Genomic DNA, 12,274 nt, shown 5'->3' with positions numbered 1-12,274 from the left:
TCTCACATCGGCGACTTCAGTACGAAGTTCTCCAATATCTTCAAGTATTTCCTCACCAACAGGTGGAGGTTGAGCTGCGGCTATGTCAGTTGGAAGATCTCGTAAAATCTTCTTTGTCAGTTTAGTTCTTCTTGCTATTTTTTCTGATACCGGAAGAAGATCTTCTTTGATGACAGTTGCAACTTTCTCAGTGACGGGCTTAAACAGTTTTTTAGTGTCCTCTTCATACTCAACTTTTGCTTCTTGCTGCGCTTGTAGATTTTTTCTAAATGAGTCTTTGACAGGAAGAAATTTTTTAATTGCTTCTAATCGTTCTCGAGCTGTTCTTGCAGTATGAGATTCTGGATGTACCATTTTTATTATAACATAATAATTTAATTAATATCAGCAGAAGAGGAGCAGCAGAGAGGGTACCTACCAACGTTGGTCGTCAAAAAAATAAACAAGAAATAAATAAATACGTAGAGTACTTTATTTTTTCAGATACTATTTCGAACTGAGGTTTTATTAGTACAATCGGTCATTGCAGAAATAAAACATCTCAAGGAAAAGTTCATTTGTAAAATCTGGACCTTTCTACGAGATGATTTATTTGTTTGTTTTATTTGTTTTGTCGGAATTCTATGGTCTGTTCACCCTCTCTGCTGCTTCACTATTTACACTCTGGGAGTTTTTCAGCGCCGACTCTGTGTGCTTGCTTTAAAAGGTTGTTTACCCAGTTCAAATTCCCTTCTTTTTATGAGATAAGTCTTGGAGCGGCTTGTAGCTAGAGCTCCTCATCAGCATAAGCTTTCCGCTCTACTTCAGACAACACGTTTCTACCCTTCGAGAATTAGCAGCGCATTAACGTTTCTTTGTGGTTTACGAATAAAAATGACGACATTCGAGTGGAAATAGACATTCAACAAAAAAACAGCAACATATAGGCAACATAATTTTTAAAAATCTTTAGATATTTTTTATGAATTGTGCAACAGCATTCAGTATTTGTCAGCACTGTAAGTTTCAATTGTCATTTTACCATCTAAGCCTGATTTGTGTGTCAGTACTTGTGTGCTTTTGACATTTTTCAGCCGTTGATACCTAAGATCGGAAAGAGGTAGGGCAAGGGTCTGAACAGTCATTGAGATCCGAGATCAAAGAAACCTAGGGCATGGGTCTGAACAGTCATTGATACCTATGATCTGAGATAGCCTTTATCAAGCCAGATAATAATAATAATATTATTATTATTATTATTATTATTATTATCACAAAGAAAGCACCATCCCATCATAATAAAATTGAACTCGTCTAAATTATCCTCTAGTAATCCTATTTCTGAATTATAGAGTCACTAAATAACTTTGCCTCACCCTCCATTTTTATTTAGCAATTCTGACTAAAATCTTTGGGCAAATGCTGCAGATGTTACGGAAGGACGATTACGATTAAGATCCCAGTGATAAACTGACGTACAGAAGTTCATCAACTAACTCGCGTAGAAATTGCAATGAATTATGAGGCGCCGTAGCGGACAAAAACTGGTCCAATCAGAATGCTGCGGTTTAAAGTTTAGTCATCTGTCCAGAATTCCAATTTCAATTATCGAAATTTCAACTGCTTATAATTGAATACGGGGTCACTAAAGCTGGTTGGAATGGACCGCCTTGATCCCGCTTATAACTAAATACGAGGTCACTAAAGCTGGTTGGAACTGACCACCTTCATACTGCTTGTAACTGGTTGGAATGGGCCGCCTTGATCCGCTTCCAACTGAGCACAGGGTCACTAAGCCGGTTAATTAAGTAATTGACACTTTTACCCTCTGTCTTTATGAAAGAAAAGTTGCTATGGGTATTTTGTTGTTTAAAGCTGCGTAAGATTCTACGCTAATTGTTTTCATTAGTATAATTTAAAAAATAATTTTTGGATATGAAGAAACAAATACAAATTAAATTGCAATGTTCAAATTTTACTTCATTTTCTTTTCTTGAACTTGTTGCCATACAAACTTTCTATTATGGTGCATTTTAATACCTTTCCTAAACTCATGAAAACAACAACAAAGATAATAATAATAATAATAATAATACTTACAAAGAAGGCACAATCCCATGATGATCAAAAGGAACTGGTCCAAATTGGTCTTCAAAATGCCCACAGATGGTTCCAGGTCAGCTATGTTGTATATGGATGCATTAACTTTGTCCGCCATTTTTGTTGACCGGGTAACTAAAGAAACGCTAAATAAATTTAACTCTTCCCTTTCTTTCAGAAATTAAAATAAACTAAACTAATTTCTAGGATTTTGAGGAAAGTATCCTTTTTGTCATTCTGGTTTCCAGACACACACGGTTAATTCAACTGTTACGAAGAAATGCAGTTATTCTATTACTTTTCTAATGTATTATTGAGTGATAATCTAAAGGAATGTTTTTTGTTATAATAAAAAAAAACCACAAGAACGAGAACCTACAGGAAACATTGCACAAAATTCAAACGATCTTCATGAATATATTGCCTGGAAAATAAGTCATTTCTGATACTTCCAATTCTACTCCAAGTCTCCATTAAAATATTTTGACAATATCCTTTGAAAGGCCTGATGATGACATTGGATTAAAGTCGTTATCGCCCAGTCCTTTACACTATCGGATCCCATCGTCACTCCACCCTCCTGTCCGAAAGAGCTGACAACCGATTAATCACATTGGCCAACAGCAGATAACCACGCCCAGTCGATTGTCGTGACAATTTCCGAGCAGTCATGTTCACACGTGGACATATATTGGTTTATAGTAAAAAGTCAGATCAGGCCCGGTCCTAGGGCAAGGCGAACAAGAGCCTTGAGCCCTGCGCTTTCAGGTAATCAACTCCGCAATGCAATGTTTGTTTTTTTTTTTTTTTTTTGTTTTTTTTTTTGCTTGGGACTTCTGTATCCATCATTTCCATTCAAAACTTTACCTTATCAGTGGCATGTTTGTGCAGTATATGAACTTAGTTTGGTGACAATTTCATTTACAACGAAATAAATACTGGTATTGGCATGTACAATTCACGGAGCTTGTCGATTGTTTGGCAGTTTATGAGACACCTACAGTTTTGAACTAATACTACAGAAACGCCTGTGTATGGATTACGTAACAAACCATCCAACCCTACACTTACTTAAGCCATTTAAAGCATAGGGACTTATCACACACTCTGTCCAAAACAGTTGAAAATTGACGAATCACATCGGCAAACAACAGATAATCAAGCCTCATTGATTCTCTGGCAATTTCCTTGACATTCTTCTCACACAATGATATTCGTTACAACTGGCTTATAATGGAAAGGGGGGAAACTTGCTCTAAACTGTACTGTTCCTGTGCCGTATCAATCAATGCAAGTCGTACCTTTGAACTATTACTGTCCTATTTTTACAGATATTGGAACTAATTTGAGAGACAATTTCATTTCCAACGAAATCTCGGCTACAAGAACGCACCAAATGCCATTGACACTGGTTTGTACAATTCACACAGACTTGTTTGGCAGTTTATAAGGCATCTACAGTTTTGAATTCATACCATAAAAATATGTGTATATTACCTATTTAACAAACCTTCCAACCGGACGCTCCGGTTCAGGACTTGAGAAAGACTTATACGTGATGATATTTTAAACAATGTGTACGTAACATAATTTGTGGTTTAGTCGGACTAAAACATCCATGTCTGTGTTCAATTACAAATTACCACCACAAATATCACTTATCGAAGAGAAATTTGCGTTAGCGGCCAGCAAAGCGAAAGAAAACAAATTGCAAACAAATTGCTTGTCTCCTTTTTGTTATCTTCTGTGCATGAGTGCGTATGTTTATGTGTTTGTGTTTCCTTTATGTACCTTTATTAGTAACCACAGCATTGTTCGTAGTGTCCTTAACGCTGGGATGATTAATGGCCAAAGGGTGAAGTCTGGTCTAATCGGGTTCTAACCGCATTTTCTTATAAATAACGCGCACATTACATACCCATTTAATTTTACATGCCTGATCCGGCAGTCGATAAAGATGTTCAGTCTGTAATTCTGTATTACACACCTAAACGTTTCCGTATGGCACACCAAACATGGAACTACTTTTACAACTTTAAATATTATTAATAGTCCATTTACAAAATAACGGAATGATTTATTACTATACATTTTAAATTATTTAAAAGAATGCCAATTCACGTTTGGAATTTTAAGCAACGCGGTCATATCTGATGTAAATGGACGCTTTTCCCGCTGGGGATATTGGGAAAGAGTTAAAAGAAGTGACAAGCAGTTTATGTCAATTTCACGGTCTCTGGGCCGAGAAATTAGATTAGTTGTGGTGGACAATAATATCTTGGACATATAACCACGCCCCATGGATTCTTTGACAATTTCCTGGCCATTATTCTCACACCTGGAACTGGGTCGTAGTGGAAAGGGTGGGTGTGTGCTCTAAACTGTACTGTCCTTGTGCACTATCAATCAATTCAATGCGTACTTTTGAACTATTACTGTCATATTTTGTACAGATATAGGAACTTAATTTAGTGACAATTTAATTTCCAATGAAATCTCGGCTACAACAGTTCACCAAATGCCATTGTCATTGGCTTGTACAGTTGACACAGACTTGTTTGGCAGTTTATAAGGCATCTACAGTTTTGAACTCATACCATAAAAACATGTGTATATTACCTATTTAACAATCTATCCAACAGGACACTCACGTTCGGCCTCCTGACAAAGACCTATACGTGATGATATTTTAAACAACGTGTACGTAACATAATTTGTGGTTTAGTCAGACTTAAACATCCATGTTTGTATTCAAGGACAAATTACCACCTCAAACATCGCGTATCGAAGAGAAATTTGCGTTAGCGGCCAGCAAAACGAAATAAAACAAATTGCAAACAAATTGCTTGTCTCCTTTTTGTTACCTTCTCTACACGTGTGAGTATGTTTATGTGTTTTATGTACCTTTAGTAGTAACAGCAACATAGTTCGTAGTGTGCTTAACGCTGAGATGGTATACTGACCAAAGGGTGAAGTCTGGTCTAATCGGGTTCTAACCACATTTTCTTATAAATAACGTGCACATTACATATCCATTTAAGTTTCATTCCTGATCTGGCATTCGATAAAGATGTCCAGTCTGTAATTCTGTATTACCTAAAATTATTTCCGTATCGCGCACCAAACTTGGAACTACTTTTACAACTTTAAACATTATTAATAGTCCATTTACAAAATAACGGAATGATTTATTACTATACATTTTAAATTATTTAAAAGAATGCCAATTCACTTTTTGGAATTTTAAGCAACGCAGTCATATCTGGTGAAAATGGACGCTTTTGCCGCTGGGAATATTGAGAGAGAGTAAAAAGTAACGACAAGCAGTTTATGTGCATTTCACGGTCTCTGGGCCGAGAAATTAGAGTTAGCTGAGGTGCACAATAATATATTAGACGGAAGGTTGACCATGAGACATATATAGTGATGACTATGTATGGAACGCCATAGGTGTCTTATGTTTGAACTTAATACAACGTTGTGTGTGTGTGTGTGTGTGTGTGTGTGTGTGTGTGATCTTGATATTTATAACGTAACTTTAACAATTTAGTCATATCGCTACAATGTACGCAGTGTGACATTTTATAGCGATGTCTAACACTGAGGCATCATGATGGAGATATGTGGCATCATGTTCCTCCCAGCCCATTATCCTGACACCTAGCCAACCAGTCCTAACACTAACTTCTTAATGCTGAACGCAAATTGAGGCCACTGCTTGTACCATTTTTTAAATGTCTTTGTTATGACTTGGCCGGGGTTCGAACCCACGACCTCTTGCACCGAACGCTCTAACCACATAGACCAATGGAGCGGTCCGAATGGTCCATTCATTGTTATTTGAGGTCAGCTGAAGCCCATTTGGAGTTCCTAAATCATGACACGATTTAAACTTACCTTAATGTAGGGTTCATCAGTCGTCATGATATGGGGTCAAAGTATAATACAAATGCTGCTTGAAGTGTTATATGAGATCAAGTGAACCTTACATGAATTTGCGAAGTCATGATTTGACTGTATTAATTGCGGCGTGCATTGAATGTTGCATTGTTCGATTCTGTACCTACACTATATATCATTATTTACACGGTGGTGCCTGTTGTCGATTCTTTCCCTTTCCTGTCAGGTTACTATTTAACATTATATTCATTCATTAAGGTATAATATCTTTATTCCGTTTTGATTGTTCCTTTTCCAAAAGCATGGTGTTAGCCGGTTATTATCGAGTCATGTCAATTCATGCCGTACCGTTAATACTTTATTTTGTGGTATCATTATTTATGTGTTGTTGTTAATACTGCATTACATAAATTCAGATATAAATTATACTGGTTACTTTTGCCACTATCTTATAAGATCGTTATGTTCACTCGGAATACTTCCAACTTTATGGCTGCTTCTGCGTTGGTCTTGTTTTGAGGAAGCGTAGAATATTTGAAAACGTTGTTCCAGGTAAATTCGTCAAGCTGAGAAGTGGAGGAAAGATTGTGAAAGGGGCATGTTATTTAACAAATCTGTGTACATCAGTTGTTCCGTTTCACAATACAAAGGTTTGAACATTTGTACTGTTACGGATGTCTCATGTTATATGCAAAAAAAGTTGAGAAGAATATTGCTACAATTTATACAGCGAATAAATATTAATATATCCCCTTTTCATTCCAAGACATCAAAGAAAAAGCATAAAGCCGTCTCTTTTTTGTTGCTGATGAAACACGTAAATAAATTGAAATAAACTTATTCTCTTCTTCGTTTGTTTACTATAATTGTGATTTTCTTGTGCCACTTGCGGCAAAGTGTGCCTTCTCAGTAGCTACAGCTGTGTGTTGTACATTATGGTAATGTTAGTTTTATCTTGAAATGTGATGCACGGTTTTGGAACAATCTAAAATATAAAACAACATTTAAATTTTCCACCATCTTTGATATTCATTCATGAACGAATAGATCCATTGATACATTGATGTGTGTGTGTGTGTGTGTGTGTGTGTGTGTGTGTGATTATGATTTTTAACGTAGCTTTGACAATGTTTCTGTCATATCGCCACGATGTCTGCAGTGTGGCAGTTTATAGTGATGTCTAGCACTGGGGCATCATGCCGCAGACACGTAGCATGATGTCCCACCCACTCACATTATCCTGACACAAGGCCGACCAGTCCTAACACTAACCTCTTAATGCTGAGCGCTGAGCGAGGCAGCTGTTAGTACCATTTTTGTAAGTCGATAAATTGGTGCATAAACAAGTAGAACATTCAATGTTCGTTAACAGAAATTAATCATTTGGTTATTGTTCGAGTTAAAAAGTCAATTGTTAATGAATAATATTTCATATTTCTAAAAGAACTTCAAGAATACTCAGTTTTGACATTCTACATAAAACCATGCTCTTTTAGGCACACGTTTTGTTTAAATGCACTGACGATGAAACACTATTCTTGAACAGTTCTCGTTTATATACAGTATCAGCTTACCAACACAAATACGCCAATTGAGAGGATCGGTACTGAGTTCGTATGTCTCGTGTACGTACTGGTCAGCTTGGATCTTTGACGTCTTCTTGTCCTACCTCTTACGAACGTACCCCGTGAGGGTTTCTCGGTAAACTTTCTGGGACGCAGAGGTTGTCTCCTCCATATCAAGACACTTCTGAAGTTTACCAAGAGATCTGACGAAACCTGTTTATTATTTCAAATATCCTTATCGACGATTAAATCCGAGATTTCTGTCCTCCCGACAACGGTTTGTTAAGGAAGCAAATTGGCAGCTTCCGGTCTGCGCAGGTTGACCTCTAAGTATTTGTGTACACGAACATGATGATATTGAAAAGAAAGGATTGTGGTTATTTTTAGGAAATATCCAAACAAATTTTGAAAATAATTTAGAATCGTGTTCATCTTACCTTAGATAAGGATGTAAATGTTTAAACTGCCTAATTTACATTCTTTCTGTTCCCAGGCCTAAATATATTCAGAAACAGGTTTGTACACCCCTCCTCATGCATTTTACACCATTAATTGTGATCCTTGCAATGGATCGGCAATTGTTCGTCATTATTAAGACTGCATATTTTGGTTGCAATTGTTGTAACACTTACCCCTTTACCTAATAGCGCTTTAAACCACTCGGCTACACGGGGCCCGACATATGACAGATGTAGCCACGTATGCAGAAGCATGCCAGTTTCTTTACCGATCAGTGCCATCTCACCTCTATCAGCTTGGGTTCGAGTATAGGGTATGTGAGAAAGCTGCAAATAGTTTCCCGTTGGTCGGTTGTTCTTACCGGGATTTAATCCAGGTTCTTCCTCCACCAGTTATACTGGCTGCCAAGTCTAGCCTATACTGCGCTAAGAAATGGCGTTAAATCACAAAAAATATATAAAAAATCTACTGTGTCATTTGCACTTCGTATGGTTCTGGCAATCGGAAAACCTAGTAACATCACCTGTGTTAAGACTGTTTTAATAAGAGTAGCGGATCCACAAGTTCTTGATTCTCATTCAGGACAGCACCTGCGGATTAATGACCTAGTCACAAGTCTGCCATTATGGTTTTAAAATATGCCAATTTGCTTGTTAGGAAATTGGCCTTAGGCACGAGTCCCACTTGCATGCGTGAACTCAGCATGTTAAATACCAAAGCCGGACCGCCCCTATCTCATTAACTGGTTTCTTCTAACGTTACCGGACAAGAATAACACTGGTGTTATGTATATTTAGTTGGCATTGGTTGTTAGGTTTTCTTTTTTAAATTCTTTTCATTATATGCTATTGTAATGTAACGTTGTATGTTGGACTTAATCATGTCCAAAATCAAGTTTGTTTTCTACTTGAACTGAATTATTGATTTTGTTTTTAATTTTATTCTGTAAACAACTGCTACATAGCTAAAATATTCTCTTTGTGTATGGGTTTAATATCAGATCATTATTAATAGAACTAAATATGTTTATTTGGGTTTGGGTCTAGGTTATTGAAATTCCTTTACAATTTACCTGATGTATCTGACTTTGTCCAGGTTATATATTATAATTTTAGTAACATACTTTCTAATATTAACTACCATTATATTTTGTAAATATTATGAACTTTCTAGAAGGTTATTTTCCACTGGGTAATGCTTTTTTATAACAAAAATATTTTTAAAAAATGTTAATTTAGACCTGAGGTTAAGCAGTGGACTATATAATCATGGAAAGATTATTCATTCGTGCCTTAACAGCCGAGCAAAGTAAAGTTATTGTTGTGTGCAGTATTCGATTTGGAATTATTCAGATTATTTCTTCTCTGGAAATACAAAGTACTCTGATAACATTCTTGGAAATAAAGACTGAATTTATACTGAAATTTCAAATAGGGATTTCTTCTTGGATTGCATTACTGTGTTTCAGCAAAGGACTATTGTTATAACAACACAATACAGGTCGCCGCTTGCAGATCAACACCTTCAGCATTGAACTTTAATTGGTTGTTATTAAGTTTATTCATAACTTTAAATTATTAGGACTTGTGTCTGTAATTCTAGGATTATTTTGGGATTTAATTCGCAATACCGTAAGTTCTTTTTTGTTTTCACATTGCAATGTCTGGAAATGCATTTTTTTTTTTTAAATTTTACAAAGCTTGTTGCTTTTCACTCTGTTCTATTACTTATTTTAAGAGCATAATCTCGTAACAATGGGCTTAAATATAATTTGACCAGCACACATTTCAAAACTACACAACGGCCTAACTGGAGATGCATGAAGGACAAAAGGAAGTATTTGATAAATAATGGTCCATAATAACAGAACATTTTTTGTAAGTACATCTACTGTTGAGTGAGCCTCTTAAAAACGCAAACTATAACTCTGGACCAGTCCCTATTGGACATTGAAGAACCATTCCAGATGATGAAATAAATCCTGTAGTGAATACGTAAGACCCGACGTGATGGATTTACTTCTTTCTACAAGACATCAGTGGCCTGACAGATGATGGAATATATATATTTAATCAAATTATCAGGTGATTTTGAAAATGCATGTTGGCTATTCATGTTTAAAACAAACTCTCACGCAGTCGGTAACATCGGTATCAGTGTTAGAAGATGATGTGGATATTAATTCAAAGACGACAAGGACAACCGGAAGATGCGATTCCATGAAAGCATGACATATTCAAACAAAAAACTAAACTATGTTGATGAAAGTGAGAATATACGTTTCACACCGTGTGGCATGGTTATCAATGTGGACAGTATATAGAAAAAGAATTGGCTGGTTTAAGCTGGGTTAGACTATGCCATTAATTCCGAGGTAACTTACGTATTCCATAAGCTAATAAGCAGTATCTTGGACATGGTTTGATCCATGCTTTTATTTGTCAAATTCAATGTATTGTTACTACTTGTAAGTACACTCAGGGCCGACAAAAGGCGACGTGTGTGCATGTGTGTGTGTGTATGTGTGTGTGTGAACTGGGGATGTATCATCGGGGAATGGGCCCATAAGGGGGCCGAACAACACTTTATAATTTTATAAAAGAAATTTTTTGTTTGAACAAGAACTAGGGGAAGCCCGGGTGTTTCTTACGCCAGTGCCCGTGATCGCTCTCAACGGCCCTGAGTACACTGTGTGTCATATGACAAGTAAAGTTTCTAATATCTTGAGATCGCGTTCTGTCTTCCATATTTCAGAGCAAAATAAGTGAAGGTAAGCAATACTTAAATTAAGATGAAAATAATCTTAACAAAGAACTTGAAATAGTGCCTGAAAAGAGGATAAAAGATCCATGTAGTGTTTACTTTGCTAAGAAACTTTGAAAACGTTCACATGCATTTAAACGGGCAAATCTGAATATCTGAAAGCAAACAAGATGATGTAATTGTGTCTAACGTAACAAGGCGCGAAAGAAATGACACGAACTCGAGCACACTGTGTATGTTGTCCTAAGTGGTGGCTAGCAGTTTTGAGCATCTTGTTCTTGGGGTCAGAACTAAATGATGTTTCCAAATACACAATGGCCAATTGTAGAATAATTTGAAATAACTATGAACAATCAACCAAAGCACAAGATGAATATACCGCCTTAATTTTATACATTTAGTAGCAGGCATGCTTTAAATCTGTTCTAAGTTGTCGAATTTGTTGACAGATAAACAATGTGGAGAGACTTTATAAAAACCACACAAAAGATATTGTAGCTTTAATTGTTAGGTTGTTACTGCATGAAATGAATTAAAGGGCAAAACACATCATCGCTGCAATTCCGTCGGTAGACGTAGAACTGCAAGACCGTTTTCGAGAATTTACGGGGACATACAAATTATTTGGTGAAGGAGATCGAATACGACAAAGTTAGGAAAAAATACAAAATTATATGCAAGGATTTCAAATGGTTACTGACAAGTATTTAAATGATTTCAGTCGATATGGGTATTTCTATAGCTTGACTATGTTTATCTGGTAACTTCTGTTTACCCCAATCTTTACTGGATTTGGCACAGCAGACATTGTAATTAGTTCAAATGCCGTGAATTAAAAAATAACCCGAAGTAAAGTTTTGAAACGGGATGAATTATAGCAGTAATAGTAAATAAAGTAAATTATATCGATTAATTGAGTAGCAAAGCGATGATGAGTTCATTGTCATCGTCATCGAGGACAATCATTACAAGAGATGAAAAACTCAGTCAGGAAAAATGAATGGGAGACATTGAACAAAAGGACCTATAGATAAAGGACAGATTAGTTAAAAATACTGTGTTTTTATTCGCCCTTCGATTTAAACATGACTATGACATCACTTTTTTTTTGTGAGTACGTGAGTCATTTTTCAGGCCAATTTATGTTCTGGACCGTCTGTGGCAACTTGTCAGGAGATGCCGCGTGATTTGTTTGATCAATAGAGAAGGTGCTGCAGTTCTGAGATTTACGAACGCCCGCTTCTACACTGCCTCTGCAATTCTCCTCCACTGAAAGCATGGAGCGGTATGTTGAACAATCATGTGCGAAAACATTCCAAGACTCGGGGTCGATGTTGATATGTTTTAAGGATGACTTGGGGGAATCTTTGAAGAGTGCCGGGGTCGATGTTGATATGTTTCAAGGATGACTTGGGGGAATCTTTGAAGAGTTCCGGGGTCGATGTTGATATGTTTTAAGGATGACTTGGAGAAATCTTTGAAGAGTTCGTTCAGATCACCCTAAGCTC

At 36.5% G+C, this 12,274-nt stretch overlaps 1 protein-coding gene across 1 annotated transcript in view; it reads right to left on the bottom strand.

Moving 5' to 3' along the window:
• LOC149785002 (putative ammonium transporter 1) overlaps nt 1-6,003 on the bottom strand; it is an 85,843-nt gene extending 79,840 nt beyond the window's left edge. The window contains exon 1 of the mRNA XM_089931267.1: nt 5,977-6,003. Within this exon, the coding sequence (XP_089787393.1) occupies nt 5,977-6,003 (27 nt within the window). The remainder of the gene's footprint in view (nt 1-5,976) is intronic.
• Nucleotides 6,004-12,274: the final 6,271 nt, after the last annotated feature.

This window comes from Sinohyriopsis cumingii, chromosome 13, assembly GCF_028554795.1.
Source record: "Sinohyriopsis cumingii isolate HCF-2022 chromosome 13, ASM2855479v2, whole genome shotgun sequence".
Lineage (NCBI taxonomy): Eukaryota > Metazoa > Mollusca > Bivalvia > Unionida > Unionidae > Sinohyriopsis > Sinohyriopsis cumingii.
Note: the sequence above shows the minus strand (reverse complement) of the source record. Positions and strands in the feature narration are given on the sequence as shown.